The sequence below is a fragment of the Seriola aureovittata genome, chromosome 6 (genome assembly GCF_021018895.1).
Source record: "Seriola aureovittata isolate HTS-2021-v1 ecotype China chromosome 6, ASM2101889v1, whole genome shotgun sequence".
Classification (NCBI taxonomy): Eukaryota; Metazoa; Chordata; class Actinopteri; order Carangiformes; family Carangidae; genus Seriola; species Seriola aureovittata.
Window position 1 is genome coordinate 13749969 of NC_079369.1, and position 22121 is coordinate 13772089.

At 41.7% G+C, this 22121-nt stretch overlaps 1 protein-coding gene across 3 annotated transcripts in view; it reads left to right on the plus strand.

The window, feature by feature from the left end:
- ttll7 (tubulin tyrosine ligase-like family, member 7) overlaps positions 1-22121 on the plus strand; it is a 68385-nt gene that overhangs the window by 40685 nt on the left and 5579 nt on the right. For 2 of the 3 annotated variants that reach the window (XM_056378565.1, XM_056378564.1), the window contains exons 14-20: positions 4084-4170; positions 6661-6889; positions 8888-9183; positions 10502-10636; positions 14335-14415; positions 16506-16666; positions 19293-19466. In XM_056378565.1, coding sequence (XP_056234540.1) covers positions 4084-4170; positions 6661-6889; positions 8888-9183; positions 10502-10636; positions 14335-14415; positions 16506-16666; positions 19293-19466 — 1163 coding nt within the window. Of the gene's footprint in view, positions 1-4083; positions 4171-6660; positions 6890-8887; positions 9184-10501; positions 10637-14334; positions 14416-16505; positions 16667-19292; positions 19467-20948; positions 21056-22121 lie in introns of all 3 variants that reach the window. The other variant, XM_056378563.1, reaches the window with a different exon arrangement.

The following is a 22121-nucleotide window of genomic DNA, read 5'->3' on the forward strand; positions in this document are numbered from 1 at the left end:
TTATGATAAAGAAGGGATGTACCTGAATTTGAATGTGATATTCATCAGAACACAAATAATGCATTTTATGCAACTATTTTTCTCCCCTTTTCTAAAAATTACACATAGATTTTCGAGCCAATCTGCTTTCAGGAATAAGACATGATTTAAGTTGCTTTTCTTGAAGGACTTCAGATGCATTTGTTTGTGCTCTTCAGCCTTAGCTTCTGTTTAGTCACTCCCATTGTTGCTGACTGCACACAATGATTGTGGAAACACAAATTCACCTTGTTTATAACCTGCTTGATTTGCAGTGTACCTATTTGAATAGTGGAATTACTTTGTTCAAGTTGCCTGTTCAAGTATCAGTAGTTGTTTTGCTGGATTTGCTGCACAAAAATATAAACTGCACAAGTTGTATCTACTTTTAGCAAATATATTAGCAAACCAGTGAACTCCAGATTACTTATGGGCATTGATAGAACTCTTTGATTGAATGGAAAATTCTTTACAAAAATGCAGCCATCTCTAATCTTAACCCTAACATAACCATCTTAAGCCTTGCAACTAAACCTAACCATGTTAAGGTTTGCACCTAAACATAACAAAGATCTTGTGATATACCAAAGCCTCTAGTTTTGTACATCAGTTACAGTGCTTGGGCTCATAATCCATAATTCATCATTTGATGTGCATTCCCTGCTTGGTTCTTTTTGCTGTTGCAAGGGGCCAGAGTTTATTTGCTATTGTGCCATCAACATATCAGTGAAGTCTGACAGACATTGTACCCGCAAGACTCATGTTTGCTGTCTTTGTGGGTTTCTCAGGGCCATGAATTGAAAAATGTCATGGATCAAAGAAAAAGAAAATATGTGTTGTAAACCTTGTGATAACATGCTGATGCACTGTAAAGCACCTTTGATGGCTTCAGTCGCTGCGAAGACGACGCAGCCACAGGTTACACTGGTTTCTACAGGGTTTGCATCACCTTTCTCCTCACTGACATAACAGTTAGGTTGACAGGTGTGCATCACATTGTTAGTTCTGTTGTTAGCTATCTGTTTATCCCTTCTCGCTCATCTGATATCCCACCCGATCCTCCATTTTTTCTCATATAGAAATGAAAAATAAAAGTGTAGTTGGGCGGGTGCATGTTCAGTTGGCTTGCAGTGCTCTGTCAATGAAATAGAATAGCACAAGTACACTCACTACAAATGCTGTCTGGGAGCACCTCGCAGTCAGTGCAAATCCTTTCAAAGTGTTCTGCAAGTGCTTCAAATGTACATTAAACAGAGGAATATTAGGAATCTGTTAGGCACCTTTGTTTTTACTTTTTACAAATTTTCACCTTAGATACGCACTCTTTTTAAAAGTAATTTTCTGGTTTAAAAAGAATAGATAGTGTTAAATTTGTTTTATATTCAGCTGGATTTTATGTTTCCCAGATAAAAAATAAATTTTTTTCCAGCTGCAAGAAATTTCCAGTTTACTGGGGTAATAGAAAGTTAAGTAAAAAGAAAACCCAGCGTGCTGCTGCTGATGTTAAACAACAGGCAGACTTAAAAACACAGTGTAACTGATGCAGAGCTCCTGAAACCAGGAGCCCTTAGAATCATTCAACTGCAGAGCAGGGCAATACACTGCAGTTGAACCAGCCCCTTCAATCAAACCAGCGCCACCTACAGTTAAAAAAAAGTAACTAGAACAAATAAAATTGGAACATATTTCCTGCTGAACAGTGGGAGCAGAAGTAAGGCTCAGCAATTAATTGAAATATTATCAAAATCTCAATATGGTTAAGTGCAATATCCAAATGGCAGGAGCTGCAATTTTGTGATAAAAGGTCAAATGTGTCACAACATACCATAAATGAATCATTGTGGTGCTACAGAGATGGAAAAAAAAATCACATAATTTTTCTGAAGTAAAAATTTAATTCCAAAACCATTCACTAAAATCATGACTCAAATCACAAATCGCAATACCAGTCAAAATAATTGTAATATAATTTTTTTTCATATTGTTCAGCCCTAATCGTAAGCATCATTGTCTATTCACTCTACCAGGAATGAGCCCAGTTTTACCCACTGAAGTTTTCTGCTGGCTCAGGGGCATTTTTTTTATTTATTTATTTTTACCGTGGAGGTAATAAATTCCTAACCAGTGGAAGGTGTCTTCTGACTACATTACCACAGAAATGCACAAGACAGCATCATCTGTCAAACGGCCAAGAAATATGGAGTAAGAGTCAGTAGAAGCTGCCAACAATAGAAAAAAAATTACATTTTTGACAAAAATGGATAAAAAACCCAAAAAAGCTTCCACAGAAGACTTCTGGACAGGACTACACAGACAAGACTCTTGGTCCTTTAGCGCCAAGAAAGTACAAGTTTGCATAATATACTTTATGAGCTGACATTTACAGAGATCATTGGTGATGCTGTAAAAGGCAGCTATATATGATGGCATACACAGAGGGAATAAAATGTTTAATTTTGTAAAGTGATCATTTCAGAAAAAGATAATCTGCCTACTATCTATGGAGCTGCATCATAAGATGTAGATGCACTGTGTGTTTAATCACTTTCAGTTAAGAGAAAGTAAATAGCTTTCAGATCATCTGTGATTACTGTAGGTGTCAAGTTCAGTTTTTCTCCCATGCTTTAAAACATGTCAGAAGATCCATGTAATCTGCTTTGGCGCAGTTTAACAAGTTAATGGGCCTCCACTGGTTTTTAAGCCTCTGTGGGAGGAGAAAGTTTCACCTCGCGAACAGATATTAAGAAGGCAGATTTTTACTGCAGTAAAAATGCAGTACTGCAATAATACTGTTGGCAAGGTAAATAAACATAACATTTTCTAATTTTCATTGTTAGTTCCTCAGGACTGCTTATGAAATTCATTTAGTGCATAATATGTTACAGCACCCTAACCCATCTTCATGAATGGCTGGGCACAATATAGTATTTTTTCCTTCTTCTTCTTCTCTCGAGTCCTCTTTAGACATAGCTGCAGCAATCTTTCACACGAATACTGCAGTAATGGCTGGCATACTCATTTTCAACACATAGTCAATGTTACTTAATTTTGTTATTATGAAATACTTAAATATTCACATGATCTGATGCTAATAACTTACTCATTCACTCAGTAAATGTTTGCTCTCCTTATAATATTTTGATGGAAAATTTACACATTTATATAAGCTCAACTGTCTGATCCGGCTGCAACAAGGCAAATTTCATCCCCACAAAGTTCAGTCTTACACAGACGCAATTTCACACCAACAGCCACAAAAATGCTTGGACGGTCACATAAGCACACAGTAAAATGAGGCACAGTATATATACTGTACAAAAAGACACGTGGCAGAAAAATATTATTTAGAAAAAAAACAAAAACTCATAAAAAATGTGTCGGGGCCCATGAATGCATACTTTAATACTGAAGAACAAATGCCACTGTACACATATGCATGGGCACACACACACACACACACACACACACAACACACACACACACACACACACACACACACACACAGAGCGCCAGGGGCACACTGACCTTTTCATGGACCCCAGAAAGCAGCTTGATGGCTAATCGGAGAAAAAACAATCACTTTTCATCTGTGTTTGAGCGGCAAGCGGGAGCTTTTTATATCCCAGCCGTGAAGCAACATTAATCACCTTTGCCTGCATTTTAGCTACAGCCAAATGGCCAAGGCCCCAGCATATTGGCGATGGCCGTGACGCTGCCTTTTCCAAATTCAGCCTCTATGAGCGCTGCCAAAGAGCATTGCATGTTCAGCCAGGGTGTTTTTTCTAACTGCCAGATAAGGCACATAGGCTTGTGAAGTTAAACTTTTTCATCCCTCTTTTTTTTTTTTTAATAACTGAAGTTACTTGGGTTCTCACACCTCATTTTCACTTCAAAGTAATTAGACATAAGAAGCATCAAATCATTTTAATCATTCTTTACCAGTGTATCATCTAACTACCCTGTTACTCTTAGCTTTCTACTGTACTTTCCTTATGTAACCAAAATCAACACCTTTGGCATATCTTCTCATCTGCTTAGTTTTTTTCTATATGTGTTGGTGTGTAGGAGGAAGACATCTTGGATCTGTTGGAGCAATGTGAACTGGACGACGAGAAGCTGATGGGCAAATCCTCCAGGCAACGAGGCCCTAAGGTAAGTGAGAGTGAGAGAGAGAGGTGGGGAGATGCAGAAACAAGAGGAGGGAGAGAGGAGGGAGAATAGGGACCAAATGCCTCATGGGACCTGAGAAAAAGTGCAAAGAAGAGTGTCAGGGAGAGAGGGAGAAAGAGAGAGGGAGGCAGGTAGGCAGATGCCTGAAGCTAACGCCCACAGAAAGCACATAGGACGTGATTCAGAAAAATAAAGGAGGGAGGGAGGGGTGGCGGGTAAAGCAAGAAAGAAAGAAAGAGTCCTGAAGAAAAGACCCAACTCCCCTAGGGGACAGCTGTCAGGCTGTCTCCCTCACTCTCCCCATGCTATCTCTCTTTCTGTCTATCTCCCTCTCTTTCTCTCTGTCACATACACCTATACGCCCCCTCAATTTCCCACGACAGCACATTACTCCCTCCATCACCTTGCTTCACTCCCCTCCCTTCACCTCTCCATCCCTTTTCTCTCCCTGCACATCTACATCCATCCCTCACTCGAGGGCTAAATTGGCTGGAACACTCAGAGAGTCTGTTAGGGACTCGACGGGGCAGTTCAGCGCTGCATTAGAGAGGCCTTAGCTGGAATGAGGACTTGTTCAGACACAATCACTGTTGTCCAAATTAATTTGGGCCCAGTCAATTTCAATGTTGCCGAGTGTGCAAAGAGAGACATTGAGAGTGGCGGAAAGAAAGAGCTGTGACGGATAGATTCACTCCTCTGAGTATAGCGCTCACAAGCCATCTGGTGAAACTGAACCATCGAGTGTGTGAAAGCTAGAAGAGGCAAAGAGATTAGAGGCAGGATTTTGAGGGAAGGAAAGGGGCGCTAAGGTTTGTTATCACTGAGGAAATGTTCAGAGGGAGAGCATGAGAAGTAGGGAGCAAGGAAGGAAGGAAGGGAAAAGGCGTAAGAGCCAAAGAGTGAGAGTTAGCAAGTACCTTGAGGTTTTCTTTCCCTTTTTCCTTGTTTCTTTTACTGTCCTGCCTCTCTAATTATGATATACACCTTCTCACATTTGTTCCTTGTGGTGTTTCCCAGTCACTCTTACCCTCTTCCCTCCAACTTCCTCTCTTCACATACATCAAAATTTCTCTTTCAGTCTCATCTTCTCAGTGTTTGGCCTTCTCTCTTTGTCTTGCTCTTCCTCTTACTGTTTATCCACTTTCCGTTCCTTTCTCCTTTTCTCCACTCGTATGTTCAGGGTCCTTTTCTCACTCTCTCTCTGTTCATTTCCGTTTCTCTCTGCGTATTCAATGCCTCCTCTCTGTTTCTCTCCGCTCCCATTCTCAGATTCACCTTGTCCTCCTCTTCATTTCTCTCCCCATCAATCTGATGTTCCCATCTTCGCTTTTATTCTCCTCTTCTGTGTTTAATCTCTCTCTGTCTCTACCCTTCTCTATCATTCATCCACACAGCTACCCGTTGCTGACTGTATAAGCCCTGTGATCACTTCCTGTCCATTAATTTGGGTGGCCTGACAGCACTGCCCGAGCTAACCATTGAATAACAGATGTATTAATATTTTATTAATGCTATCAGTGTGTCCCCTTCCCGGATGTGAAACAGACACTCGACTTAATGAACTTCAAACTAAAGAAAATGCGTTTGTGTTGTAGGGTTGAAGATGATTTCATGCACACAAAAGATGATTATAAATTGTATCATAAAGACAAGCTGCAAGCAGAGTTTCAGAATATAAGCATTATAGTTAGAGTTAAGCATTTTCTTATTAGTGGAAATATAGCAGAAGGAAACATGGAACATCACTGAAGTCTTCACAAGTTCCAACTGTCCATGTACACAGTAATTTTCTCTTTCATTTCCACAAACTCACAGATATGTGAAACATTTGGTATCAAAGAAAAGAAAAAAAACAAACACACGTTTTACTTTGAATATAACCTTTACATATCCAATCAGGTCAAATTTGTTCAAGGTATGAAGCTGCTCATGTTCCTATTTATAGTGACAGCCAGGCTTATAAAGGAGTGCATGTGTAATTGTGTATCTGTGCATAATGAGCCTGCAAGCAAACATACACACATGTGGGCACATGGGCTAGCCGTGTCACCACCAGGTCTCCCTGTGACAGATGGTAGTGGGCTGAGGGTGAGGCGAGGCTGAGGGAGGCTGACAAAATCTCAACGTCTTCATGTTTAAGTGTGTGTGTGTGTGTGTGTGTGTGTGTGTGTATTCTTTTACTTATGTCCTTGTGAGAGGCTGTTTGAATTTTAGATGTTTGGAATGAGGGCATTTTTCCAATCTGATGTCATTTTGGATGGTTTAGAGTTAGGAAGAGGACACAGTCATTGGAAGGTCCCATGATGATAAAATTAGGATGTTTGTGTGTCTCTTGTCATGTCTGTTTCATTCATTATACATACACAAATCTATCTATATATGGCTCTATTTGTTCCCATTCTGCTGTACATGTATGCTCTATTCATACATATGCATTTGCCTTGCATACCTGTATCCGTCTGTCCCTTCCAGCCCTTGACCGCCATGCCAGAGTGCAGCCAGACACCAAGACGCCAACGACCAGACTACCTGGCTGACTTCACCAGTGGCAGCAGCGCTGAAAACTCCTGTTCCTCCTCAGATGAAGAGGAGGAGGAGAGGAGGAAAGCAGGAGGAGGAGGAAGAGGTGGAGAGAAGAGGGAGAAGAAAGTTTCCTACGACCTTGGGGAGAGCAAGGAGAAGAACTTGGCTGAGCGCTCAGGTAAAGCGGCAGGATGTATAAAAGTGTCTAAAAATGTCTTTATTAGGAAGCCAGAGTGTGGGGGTTTGACAGGGACCTTGTTTCCTATGATCTTTCTTTCTTGTTTACTTCGTTTTTGTTCGCTTGTTCTCTCCTCATTTTGTCTTGTTCTCTCTTCATCCTGCCCTGTTTGTTGGTGTCTTTCTTTTTTAGCTGGAACCCCCCATCTGATCATAGTGGCTGGCTTAATTGCTTCAGATATATAAACGTGGATCGTCAGACACCTACATATATACATATTTTTACACATTTTCTGTTTTAGCCTTTCCAAATCCATCTCCATTTTATTTGACTATGATAGAGAATAAAGTGCAGGCAGGGGAGATAGCAAACATTAATGTATATAATGATGCAATGAGGGAATTTGAATTGATCCAGTGGTGCTGCAAGCACATGGCATCCACTCCAGCCTGGTATACTTTTCACACTTACTCAGTTTGAAAAATATATTCATAGTTGTGCAGAACACATTTCCATATACAGTACATGAACATACACACACAGTTTTTTTTTTTTTTTTTTTTTACATACAAATGCTGAGAGTTTTGCTTTGATCAGTACCCGCCCTGCACACACATACAGTACACACTCTGCCGCAGCAGCACAGGGCCAGCAGAGCAGAGGAAATACTACAGATGTTCAGCAGCCCACCAGCATTTATGCACCTAATTGATGTGATAAAATGGTACCAGATCCTTGGATTTTAATTAAAGTGTAAGCAGTGTTATCTTAGCCTGTGACTCATAGTATGTGGCTCTTTGAGTTCTTAAGCAACGGAGCTTCCCAGCTTCACAGCTGTAGACCCACACTCATGCACAAAATGTTGAAGCAGTGAAAAGCACTTAAGGAATAAAAAGTGTCCTGAACAGTGCAGATCCAGTGAATGGAAGGTGAAAGAAGAAGTTTAGATGAAGAGGAGAAGGAACTCGATTGAAAAAAAAAAAAAAAAAAAGGCCTTCTGCGTTGTTTACCTTGAAAACACCTTGAGTTTAATGCTGAAATATCCCCTGTTTTATAGGGAGAGCGATAAGTCTCAAACATTCCCACAAATTCTCATAAGTCGCATACATCAACTCACTATCAGCTCTTTGAAGTCAGAAGGAGGACACTTTTCACAGTAGTCTTATGTGCTGACCTTGGAAAGAAAAAAAAAATCTCTATTTGCATTGTGGGCCGCCGGTTTTACTGCTCAATAGAGAGGACCCTTGCATTAGCTCATTCTATTTGTCACCAAATAAGGGACAAAGCCATGAAAGAGCCCATAAGTATCTATGAATGTGTGCGTGCGTGTGTGTGTGCGTGTGTGTATGGAGAGAGAGACAGCAACTCTGCCAAGCCCTACTCCATACCAAGCCACCAAAGGGCTGCTAGTACTAAGCCCCGTAATGCTCTCATTTGGCAATAGCCAAACCTCGCAAGGCTCAGCAACCACACACACACACAAACACACAGAGACAGACACATACGGTATAATCACTCGTGTGCACACTTGATGTTAGACAGACACACTGCACGAATAAAAACACACACTAATACACTGGTTGGAGGAGTTTCAAGGGTGATGGAGAGTGTCAGTGTGGGTTTTCAGCTTCATTTTCTGCATGTTTGCGTGTCCGTGTGTGCATGTGTGTGTATGTGTGTGCACATGTGTGCCTGAGACTGACAGAGAGAGCTGCCCTTTAATCCATCCCGAAACCAGACAGGACTACTGTTTAGTTTCTGGCTTTGACTACACATGCTGTGGTCGTTAATAACACACACACACACTAGGCCAGTGTGTGGCTAAGGGAGTTTTAATGCCACACTTCATCTCCACAGCCACCCGGCAACAGATGGAAAGCAGAGAGCAAAGCTTGACAGTGACTGGGGCACTGAGACAGGATCAGGGATGAGGAGAAATCAAAGTGTCACAGCGAGTCAGTTTTCCTCCCAACTCCCTCTCTGCTGTTTTCTCTACAGGCCGTATGCACTGGAAACCTCCAATCAAGTCACTCAAAACCAGCCCTGCCCCCTCTGCTTCACCGACACTTTCTGGACCAATCAGGCGCTCCATCTCCTGTCCTCGATCCATCTCCTCCCTCTCATCACCAAGTGAGGTGCGAGCGTTGTCTACAAAGCCTTCCCCTACAGTTCCCATCGCCACTCCTCTTGTCAGGCCGAGCTCCGCCACACTGCGCTCTCACTCGCTGAGCCGCAGTGGCTCCGCCCACCGTGTGCCTCACAGCAATAGCCTGGGGACCATCCACTCCAACATAGTAAGACATTCCACACACACACACACACACACTTCAGAATGTGTGAGATGAGTTGTCAGTCACAGAAGTATACAAAATTTGTTTTCAGATAGTCAAGCTGTCATTTTGCTCAATGTGGCAACCCTCTGCTGGTCTTCTACTCCAAGTAGGATTAAAAGAAAAAAAAAGACATTCAAGAATCACTTTCCAATTCTGTTTCACCAAAGACTGACGTAGAAATTTACTTGTTCTGCCATCGTAGCTTTTACCCTCCCCCTTTGCTTTACTCCTCCACTGGCATTTATTGTATCCTGACCCACTAAGACTCTCTTAAGCAGCTCCTTCCATACTGTATAGGCCTACTGTAGCGCACGACAGTAATCTTCTATTATGCTGCCATCTGTTGCTTTCCGCCTGCCTCCTCCATTCCCTCTACTTCTTTACAAGTATGCTGGTTACCTGTGGATACACTGGAACAAAATAAATGGGGCAGAATACCTTTTAGCATTTAACAGGACTAAGTGAAAAATATTTATACTGAAAAAAGATATAGAGTGTAGCAGCCGTATGTTTGCATCCTGACATGTATATACAAAATGACAGGAGAACTTGCTTGTTTTTTTCCCCCCTAATTTTTACCGTCTTGCAATCTGAGTTCCCTGTGGGAATCACACATGTGGAGATAAGTGCACGCTTGAACGGGAAAATCTCAAATTGGATATAGTTTCACCACTGAGTGCGTTGCTGTAGCAGTCATAAAATTGTATTTTGAGGAGGGTATTTTTATACATAGCATGTTGCATTCTGCTCTGAGCTATCCGCTATGTAAAGAAATAATGATCTGTGACTATAATAGTTGTTACTGTTGCAGAATCATAAATTACTCAGCACTCAGGGCATAACATACATATTGTAAAATACCAGTGAAATTCAAAGGAAAACCGATAATTAGAAATATTTAAGACTAATATACATAATACAGTAACATAACATAATAACATTACACCCTGTCCACACTATTTTGTCATGTTAAACCCCGTGGGTGAATGCAAGATAATATGCATAGATAAAAGTGATAAATTTCCTCTGACACAAAAAAGCCTTTACTGTTTGTGGAAAGTACCACTAATTGCTTCTTTTAATTAATTTAAACCTTAATAAAATAAATTCCATTTCTGCTAGGTCTGTCATTAGCATGCTGTTTGTGTCTATTTGAGCCTGGTATAGCTGTGAGCCGACACTATAGTGTTAAATGAAACATTCTGTTTAATATTGATGTGTATCTGTAAATCTGTAATTGTTTCTTGAGCTGTGTGCTTGTACCTGTGTGTGCATTTAGGGTGATCCGCTGATAAACCTGAGGAGTAAAGAGCAGGAGGCAGAGCTGGTGCGTCAGACTCTGGCCGCGCTCACTGCCATGAAGATCAGGCTTCCCGGCAAAACTGAAGAAGAGGCCGAGGCTGTGCTGGATGAGGTGGATGCAGGTTTTTTTTTTTTAATTTTTCATTGTATTGGTGTATGCATTTCCTTATACAATAATCTGATGTGTATTTCTCTCTGTATCAAAATGATTCAGAGGCAGAAACAGAGTGTAAAAAATGTTTAAAATTATCATAAGAAAAATAATAAAATAAACAAAGATAGAAAAGTGGGAGTGAACATGGAGTACAAGTGTTGAGCAGAAATCCACACCCACTATATTCCCAGTGTCCCCTCTGCAGCCAGGTGCAGTCATTCTGCAGCCTAACTAAAAGTGACCTCCTCTCCTCCCTCCACAATAGCCTGTACGCTTTGGCCTGGCTCCCATTGTCTTTCAAACGACCCCAGTGACAACCTGTCGGTCAGTTTGCAGCCCCGCGCTATTCCCCACTGCTCCTTTGTATTAATCAGTGCCTCTTCTATTTCTGGTCAGATCTCTGTGTCCTTGCATTTGGTGTGTGTTTGTGTTTTGTACACACCTTTTTCTTTTTTCTTTTTTTATATCAGTGTACAAAAAACTGTCTCATATGGCTAATCAGTAATATACCAGTATTGAATTGAATGATGTTAATTATGAATGTACTGTACTGCCACTATTTCTACATAATGCCTGTTGAAATAGTAAGCATCCCCATAATAGTTTTAGTAACTAGCCAGTGTTGGCAGCTATGGATTAACACTCTTAGCAATCACAACTTTGTATTATTTCCTTGCTGGCCATATAAAAACAGCAGTTTAAGTTTAATACATCTTATCTAGGTGATAAATTAAAATTTTTTCTTTTTAAAAGTTACAATAGAAAAGGCTGAAAGGAAAAGAAAAAGACAAGACTTAAGAAGTGTGCCAAAGAGAGGAAAGAGGCTCACTTTGAATTCACACCAGAAGTGCAAAAGTACCATGAGAGTATCCAACTGCCCCGTCTACACTGACTCTTAACTCTGTTACAGTCATCGCTGTCCTCAGAACCAGCTGTCTGTTCAGCACCACACCGCCTGTGGTGCTGAAAGGACAGCAGGCGGCCAAACTGTCTTCACTTGGCTGACTGATGACAAAAAATACCACCAAAATGTTCAATGGATAAAATTTGTTTTCAGTACGCTGCATGTGAAGTGTACTGGAAGAAGTATACCAGAGTGGCTTATTTTATTTTTCGATGTCACATTCGGGCCAAAGTGCAAGGTCAACAGGACTTCTCTCACTTGGCCTCTTAAGTTTAAAAAATCTAAAAGCGTAGACAGCTGGGTGCCTGGAAGCCCTGCAGGGCAACACCAACACCAACAGCAGCAACTAGATCGACAGCGCAGGCACCATCTTACAGTGAGCGTGTGGTGGGGGCAGGCTGAGCAGGTCAGAGTGCAACTATGGCACCACCACACAGGAGCTGCACCCCTGTCGAAATTAAAATGACTTTTGGTCTTCTCACACAGTTTTTATTGTAGGCCTGGTCACATATCTCGCCATTATTAACAACCTGAAAACACACTTTGCAGAGAATACTGAGTATTGCAGTTGTTGGAAACAGAACTTGACTTTAAAACAAAATTACCCTTTATTTGCCTTTTAGCAGCTTTTATAAATGAGCTTGATAACCCTCTAATCTTTTTATTAATGAAGTTTTTTGCTCATTTCCTTTATGTGGAGTCCTTGGGTTATGTGACAGGCTCTTCAAATCAAATTTATGAATATTATTATAAGAGTTTTGCTTGCATAAACAGAACAACCATTTAAGATTGGCATAACATACCGATAATGGTCTAATAATGAATAAATACATCTTAACAAAATTAAGGTGTAGTTGTTATGATTAAGGTGAAGTTAGGGCGAGTTCACAGAGTAATTAATGCAAGCCCATACAATTTCTTCACAAGAACACCGATAACAAAATTTGTGTGTGTGCGTGAAATCTGGGTGTGTCGGGGTTGTGAGAGACAATTACCACCACACCTGTACTGTTAACAGACCCTAATGAGAGCACCATGGAAACGCAGACAAGCGGCTGCACCTGTGCTGTTCACTTTTTGCCTCAGGAGACAAAGAGCGTTCACTTGGCATGAAAACAATCTTTGGCATTTTATGCTTTCCATGATTTAAAGTTGAGGTCTAATTGGGCTAATGATGTGTTTGTATCTGAGTAATTGCCTCCTTTATCTTTCACTCAAAACCTGCTTTTTTTGTTGCAGCGAAAACCATTGAAAGGTGAAATGTATTGAGTGTGTTTTGCTGTGTTTTAATTGAGGGTAATTTGTGTACGTATGAAACAAATGTGACAAATGAGCGTGGAGCGTAGCAGACAAGGTTCATAAGGTTCTTATTGAGAGAGAAAGCTAAACAAGTCAATAAGCAACTTTCTGGAAAGTGAACAAAAGTGTTTACTGTATACCTTAGCCCTGTGTCTGTGAATCCTTGTGGATTGTTTTTTGTGTGTGTGCATGCATGCATGCGTTTGTGAGTACACATAAAGTTTACACTGAAGCTTCCCAATGGGAGCACTGTTTGCAGGGGATCTAGCATGCTACGTGAGAGGTTTATGTGCACCAGTGGGGAGATGTAGACTAAGTCAACAGAGCAACAATAACAGCGCCTGTAGGTACACAGTGGTGTTGGCACTAGGAGCAAGTGCATGGGAATATCCAGCACAGCTTTTGAGCATAACAACACATGCCCTAAGGATTTTTGACGCACCCGCTAAACATAGGGTTTCTCTGCTAAGGAACGAGAGATCATGAATTGATTTTACAATTATCTCTCAGTTGTGCTGCATTTAAATTCACCAATTACACAGTAAAGTTTTCAGACAAACACACGTTGGTTTCACGTTTGAAAATGACCTCAAGTCACGTTTTCCATAAAAGGCACTTACACCTACTAAGAGCTCATTAATATTTCTGTAAAGTTTTGTACTCAGCTCACATGTAAATAAAACTGCATGTTTTATCAGTAGAAGTATCATCCAAACCAAGCAGGAGCTAGAAATTTGTCTGATGCAAAAACCGCAGCTCTATTCTCCTTGCGTCCTGAAGACAGAATAACAATGTAGTGATGTGCTGCTGTACACACTCCCTCCTCTCTTACATTGTATTGCCTGTGTTACATCCTATTACATGTCAGATTTCAAATATCGCATGAGCATTGCAGTTCTATCTGTAAAAAATCATGCCATGTTTTAACACCAAACTTTTCCATATAGGAGTTGCGTGTGAAAGCCAAAAACCTATTACATTTACTGAAAGGTGAACCCAGCAATGTTACAGATTCCATGTCTGGGTTGAAGTGTGAAAGAGAATCTCTGTGTGACTGTGGGAATGAGCTCTACATTTAGTTCATATGTCCTTTCTCTATTTCTGACGCATTGTTATACTTTTTAAATACTAAGAGAAAGTATTTCAGGTTTAACTGTGCCATGTCATGGCGTTCAGAGTAGTATGATGTTACAGTTAAAGAGATGTATTCATCTTTTCTTGCTGGTATCTGTCTAACCTGACCTGTTGCTTTTATTGTTAATGCACATTCAATTCTTGTAAGAATTGTGCTGTAACCCTGTATTTTTTACAGAGGATTGCTGGGAAACAACAGATGTAATGAAATGTATTTGCCGTGTAGGCAGTTTTCAAATATTTTTTACTACTTCTAAAAGAACGCTGGTCTGTATTAATGCAAGTTTTCTGCATGTTCACTCTGACTTTTCTTCCTCAGATCCTCGACAACTGGAAATATCATAAACCAAAGGTGGCGTCCTATTGGCTAGTGAAGCTGGACTCAACCAAACAACGGAAGGTGAGTCATGCTGTTAATTTGGCCTGTCCCAGTAGAGAACTGGAGGATGGTTTGGCTACACATCTTTGGTAGCTACCAATGCTTGGCAGAATATCTATCCAAAGTATTCACCTCTTGATCAACTTCAAAACACATTCAGGGACACTGCGATATTTAAAAACTGTTTGATATTTACAAGAATCTGGACTGAAAGTCACCGCTTCCAAAGTGGTCAAGATAATAACCCCAACACTTTTGAAATAGAAAAGTTGCTGTAGTTTATTGGTTTGAGGAGCAGCTGTAGGGGAAGGGCTGGTGGAGATGTGGCCTTGAACTAGAGAGGCTAACATGTCCTCAAATGTGCAGATAGAAAGTTGGGGAAATCTGGCAGGTATCTCTGTGTAAAATTACAATACAAAGAGTGCCTGCACACTGGAATCAGAGTTCCCCTCTTTATTAAGCAATATTTCGACCAACTACAGGTCTTCCATGGACAAATACCAATGGAAGGTGGAAAGGTTGGGTATATACAGCAAAATGACCAGAGGTATTTCAGTGTGCCTGAGAAAGACAAAGAGTGAGTGTATGTCAAAGACAAAACCCAAGCTTGATTTAATTATTAACACTTGAATAACAATTAATAACAGTGAAGCTCGCAATCACTAATGTCGGCTATAATACTTCATTTTTGGATATATTAGCCGTGAAAGTCTTAAAAATGGGCTACATTTATTATTTGACACCTGTATAAACTTCTCTCTTCTGCCCTCGCTCCCACACAGTTTGTCCTTCTGTATAAAATGGGCATTGTTAAAGCTGGTAAATATCACAAAATGTCACTGCTCCCACCTTTTCCTTTGGATGCTCTTGAACAACTTTTAAAAACACAAAAATAAATCCCAAATCAAATATCATAGAAAGATAAAAAATAAGACATGCATGAAGATCATTACCATGTCAGACAGTGGTGGAGAGGTAGAGACACCAAATAGGATGTAAACAAAACAGAAGAGGGGACAAGACGTGAAATGGCATCCAGTAGATGTGTCAGTAATGATGTGATCTCTCAGCCACTGCTTTCTGCACAACTGTGCTCGGCTGTGTTGTGGGCTGTGGCGGTGTGAGCTGATGTTTTATTTGGAGTGGAGCAGCCTAATGAGCAGCAGGCAGAGGTCAGGAATGTAGCGCCCACCGCTCTGCCATCTGATTACCATACCAAAACATATCTGTGTGTGTGTTTACTCATCTATCAGTTTGTCTGAGTGTGTATACGTGTCTTGCTTGCCTCATATTGCTGTAGGGAAATCTTGCCTCTTCGCATCGCAAAACACACATGCACGCACACACAGTCAGACGGGCACGTCAGTAATGAGGAGAGAGGAATCAAAGTCAAAAGAGCCACAGTGCTGCACTCTGAGCGGGGTGAAGAGAGAAAGAAAAAAGGTTGGAAGAGAAGGAAGTGAGGTGGGGATGGGGGTGGGAAAACAAAGAAGGGAAGATGGAAGGATGGCGCAGGTGTTCTCAGACCGCCCAGGAACTTCTGGCATCTTCTCTCCAAGACTGACATTGGTGCAGCAATTAGTCCTCTACCAAAGTCTCCACTGCCTGCCCTAGCACTTTTTGTCCTGCTCGACTAAAGCCTCTGTCACACACTCACGCACACACACTCACGCGCACGCACACACACACAGAAACATATAGGCTATATGTCTGCACATGCTTTAACATGAATGCAGAGATGTACCTGCTCCAAAATCTTGCTATGTCTTAAGGTCTGATTAAAGTAGTTTTCAGGATATGTTTGCACATATGTGTTTGTGTGCTTGTGTGTGTCTGTGTGTTTTTAACTGTTGTTATTCATAAATGCAAGCTTGCTTTCAGTTACTGAGTGAATCCTTTAGCCTCTGTGATTGCTAATTTTAAGATAAAAAAAAAAAAAAAAAAAACAGAAGGAAATTACAGTTAGAACAAATGCCAGCTCACGGATATCAATTAGAAATACTGTCACCTTTTGTCTTGTAGCATTAATTTCCCTCATTATCACATGCTTGATTTAAACATCTCTCGCTCTTTTCTTCCCCCCTCTCCCTTTTATTTTCTCTATTACTAAGGTGTTGGACATTGTACGTACCAATATACGCTCGGCACTACAGCGGATCTGGAGAGAGCCGGACGTAGAGAGCCTCCACCTCTACCGGCTCTTTAACCGCGTCTTCAACCGGCTGCTCTGGAGTCATGGCCAGGGCCTGTGGAACTGCTTCTCCAACACTGGGTAGGCCAGTTTGAGCAGGGCTGTGTAACTGACCTGCCTACTTTCTTAGCTGCCCATAATATGTGATGTGAGAGTGATTGTCAGATTGTTGTTTTGGAAAGTTAGAACATTATCAGACACACCCACCTCCAATTTCAGTGTCAGAAAGGTGTGGGGTGAAGGGGTCTCAGATGCTGTTTAATGATCTGACAAGCCTGTTTATTCATGTACATGTGCTATAATGGACAATGAACAAATGGGCATAGCTGCTATAAATTCCAATTCATTTTATAATGCATTTTTCAATGGATGATACCAGCTGTACGGTCACAACACCTCTACCTACAAAGAACTGTCAAATTCAGAAAAATTGCAAAAAAAATGTAATCATAATCACCATTCAAGTACTTGAATTAAAAAAAATAAAATAAAATAATATAATAATAAATCTATAATGTTTGATTTTTACTGTAATCAATGACCAAACCAAGACCATTGTCCTGAGTATCACAAAGACCTCCCCTGATGAACTTGAGTTGTTTGAAACTTATACTTCAGAATCAGCACAAACAAATGATCACAGTGCAGACCAATTACCACTCTATTCATTGCATACTGCCACTCCTCCATCTCCATAAATACAAGTTCTCGCACCACCAATCTCCCCATGTCCTTAAGCCCAGTGTTCGTCAGTGTACCAGTTTCAGTGACAGCTGGGACAATTTCCCATTTTTATTCAGTATGACTGGGGAAGCAGTGCCATCTGAATGACAGAGAATGAGTGACAGACCAACCAGACCCTGCTGCACTTTCCTGAAAGCTCTTGGTGATGAAAGAAACGTGTTAGTTTGTGGAGACAAGGTGCAAATTAAGGTCACAAATCTGTGCTGTTAATCAGGGCTTTTTCACAGGTGAGAGCAAGAAAAAGAGAGGGGTGGGAGAAGAGCAGGAAGAAGGTGAATGAAGGCCTTTTAGTTCTTTTACTTTGGTTTGTTATCTGATACTTTCAAGTTTTCCTGTGGCTCCTTTTTTATTTATTTATTTTTACTTGCTTTTTTGATCTGACAGAAAGTGGCTTCCTAGAAGATGAGTCACTGCAGTGACAGCCTACTTGATCATGTCCCTATAGAAACCCGGCAAGACACCGGACAGACAAACACACACACACAAAACTGGACTGTTTCCCATCAGTGGTTCATTCTCTTTCTTACACACATTTTTTTTTTTTTAACGCGCACGCGCGCACACACACACACACACACACACACACACACACACACACACACACACACACACACTGAAACATCCTCAGATGCATCAAGATGGTTTCCATATATTTATTTCCTTAAAGACATATTAGCACCCTCGATCAAACCTACACATGCGCACACACACACACGTATATATATAACCCTGACATGCAGACAGCTGCTAGTGGCTTTATCGTCTGTGATAAAGGTGTGACCTTCTCGCGTCTCCGTCTCTCCATATTCTTTACAGTTCAGTTGTTCAGTGGCCGTGTTTCCCTTGACACAGAGGGCTCAGAGTGTGTAACTAAAGTAGCTGCCCACAGCTTTCCATTTTCCTCCTCCCTTCTTTCTTGGCAGTTGTAATTGAGGGAGAGTGAGGAAGGGAGTGAGCCAGTGACATAGATGAAGGGGATGATAGGCAGAAGGAGAGAAGGGACTCTGTGACAGAGAAAAAACTGAGAGGTGAGGGACTGAAAATGAGACATCATAAAAACGGTAAAGAAAAGATGGGGTGGAGGGGTAAAGAGCCGGGGGGGATTAGCCTAACCTAGCCTCAGCTACCCCCAGCATGCTGCACCCCATGCAGCCTTTGTCTGATCACAGCCTGCCCTGGATGATCCAGCTAGCTTGCTAGCCTATTGTCCGGCCCCTCCCTACAGCAGGCCACGGCCCCAACATGGATGAACCCAACAGGGGGCCCCGATGTCACGCGGCGAAAGCGAAGCAGTGCACGTCAAAAAGCACACTCCAAATCCAAGTGCAGCCCCCCCCCCCCCCCCACTCCCCTCTGTCTCTTGTTTGATATTTTATCTAAGGGACTTAACAACAATCAAACAGCCTAGCAGCTATTGTGGGCAATGAATTCAACAGGCTTTGAAAACGACTTAGAGGAAGAGAATGGAAACACACACAGTTCTGAACCCTTTCAGAGGAAGCACCCCCACCTCCCAAGGAGTGAAAGGGGGTAGACATCAAACGTACCCCCCAGGGTTGTGTGTCTCAGTTGTTGAAGCTCTCTCACAGTCAGGGGTATGTCCCGGGCTGTAAAGGGGGTTAACTGTACTTGGATTTGTTTCATCCTTCCTTTCCGTGTGTCTGTATGTCTTCCTGTATGTCTGTGTGTGGGAGAGTGTGCACGTAAATGTTTATGCACACATCTACAGCTGGAGGCCACACATTAGATTGTATGTGACTTAATGCGGGTGTACATCATACAGTATACTTGTTTATACCGATGACTGCATGGTTATGCTAATCCACAACTGCTAACTTTATTTGACTCTTTCTTTGTGTGTGTGTGTGTGTGTGTGTGTGTGTGTGTGTGTGTGTGTGTGTGTGTGTATGTGCGTGCGTGCGTGCGTGTGTGTGCTGTGATTTGCCTTCTCTCTGCTCTCCAGTTCATCGTGGGAGACCATCTTCAGTAAGAGCAGCGAGGTGGTTTCACCCCAGGAGCTGCAGTGCTGCCGCCGGCTGGTCCAGCTGTGCCGAGACTGCCTTTTAGTCGTCTACAAGTTTGTCTCCGAGTCCCGTGGCTCCTTGACCGGACTCAGCCCCGAATGGGATGACACCAGGTGAGAAGGACACTCAACTCTCTAATATCTTCCCACTGAGTTCTTTATTTTTGAAAGATTCCTGCTGCAATAGACAGTTCATTATATAGTAGGGTGGCTGGATAAGATTCAAGGATATGATGGGATTCAAGAATTGGTAGGTCCTAGGTTCAAATGGTACTCAGTCAGTATCTTTGTACAAGATGTTGAGCGTTTGCTCTGCAAAGAGAATTAATCTGAATGCCTGAAAAGCAAATGTTAACTGTTGTTAAAGAATCCCAGCGAGTGACAGCCGTGGATTTTGAGCAGAAAATATCATGGGAAGTCTTCAGACGCATACTGCAAGTAGATTATTTCACAGTTTGTTTACAGATTACTTTAGTGCATCATGTATATGGTCAAAATAGTATCAAAGTGTATATATATATATATATATATATATATAAAAAGACAAAAAACACAACATATCAGGTGCAGAAAATGCCCCCTGGACACTGAAACTGTGTTAAGATCAACAGGAGGCATCCTTTATGGTAGGAACATTTACAATACTTTTATCGTCCACCTGATTGATATTTAGGTCCAGATAGAAACTTATTAAAGCTGATTTTGTTAAACCACAGAGATGCCGACTAATAAACTTTAACTCTCTTTAGAAAGCACTGAAAAAATTGAGTAAATAAATGAATAGGCACACTTTCACATACAGACAAGAAAACTTTGATTTGAAATTTCAACAGCTATCATCATTAAACCTCTCAGGAAACACCACCTCTCTCTCTCCTCCGTGGAGCCTTAAAGCAATCATCTTCATCACATAACCCCGATAAAACAAACAAACAAAAAATCAGCCTCTTTCTATTTTTAAGGTTGATCCCTGCAGGAGACAGCAGCTCAGGTTTGGAGAGAGTGAACTTTTAAAGCACATATGCTTTGGGCTGGCAGACAGGGAGGGAGGAGGGTGAAGAGAAGGAGAGAGGGAGTGTGCTGTTAACAGGAAATAATGGCCCACAGATTAGCGTTCAGGTTAGCCCGGGGCCCCCCGAGGCCTGCTTAATTCAATTAGAGCCCAGATGAGCCTGTGCAGCAAATGACCTTACGCGAGAGAGAGCTCCTTTTTTCCTGGGGCCTCGCTTTACATGATTCATAACTCTTGCGCATATTTTAACAGGCTATCACTTTGCACCTAGAGTATAAAAAACCTCAGCTGTTCCAAAAAAACTGTGTGGGGTTTGTGTATAGTTGTAGCGCTTCTTATGTTTTGACTAATCTGACGTTGTTGCTATGGACTATTTTATCTGCAGCCAATTTGTTTTGAAGATAGATTCACGAATAAAAATGTAAAGATATAACTGTAATTGGGTTTAATAACTCGAGCATGCACAAAATTATGTACACTGGTGTATCCATATTTTTGCAGTAGGTATCTTTGAGAGTCCATTTAAGCATGCATTGGTCTGTCTCTCCTTATTTCTTCTGTCTATATATGTCTGTGTAAAAAAGCTTACCATTTGCTGCTGGACCAGCCTCTACCCATGGCTCCACCCCTGCTGCTGTCGCTGCCGCTTCTTCTTCCTCCTCTTCCTCCGTCTCTTCGCCCCTCGACGCAGGTCTCTGCTTGGTTTAGTTCTGCTAAACCCCCCCATCTTCCAGCACCGTCCCTACTCACCGCTTTCTGCTGCTCCTACCACCTCACAGGTGTAACAAAAAGCCTGGTCCCCACCTGCCCGATGATGGTTGCTTAGGCTGCACAACCAACAGTCTAAGCATGGCCTCCTCTCCTTTCCCTCACTAACATTCAAATAAGTGATATTTGGACCGAGAATGGAATATATTTCAAATTAAGAGATTATTCGTACCACAAAACTGTAAACAGTATTTTAAAAGGAAGGAGAAGGAAGCGTATTGAGACTGTTTGGAGCACTGCTTGTCAACACTGCAACCATCCGTCCAGCTTGCTGTACATCACCAGCCAATCACCCCGCTGCCACATTCTAAACTATGCTTTTCACCCAATGCTTTTATCAAGAGCATCTTTACCCTGAGTGCATTTTCAGAACGAACGGCCTCAGTGGGAACTGAGCGCCTCACCTGCACCGCATCAGTGCCATGATCAACCTAAGCACCGCTCGCTTCTTGTCACAAAAAGACAGAAAATGGTTGGCTTGCACTGTGCGGTTTGCAGTTTCACAACACTAGCAGTTCACATCTCTCCATCAGGCATGCAGGGAAAGTCGCAACCCGCCGCTACTTCAGATAGCCGAGAAGCAATTAGGATTATTTTCTCATTGATGCATAAGCTTTATTTGAGAGGGTAAACTGTGTGTGTATGAGAGTGTGTGCGCGTGCATGCACATGTCATGTGACTGTTACACAACAAACATCCGTCTCTCCTCGGTGACTTGCACTCAGCTAACCTCGATCTATATTTCCTGAGCTGTGTTCAAATCAAACTGGAATGTAAACTGTAACTTTTAAACAGTTTTTCAGTTGTCCTTAATGGCATCTCTCCCTAACACTTCTAGTGTAGGGGATGGGATCAAAATCCAAACCTCATTGTCTAGGTAAAACAAAAGAGGGAATTTTGTAGTAAAAGCACTGTACCTAAAAAAAAATAAAAAATCCTCCTGATTCGTCTGCATCAAACTGCTGAACTCACGTTAGCTTCAGCTGAAG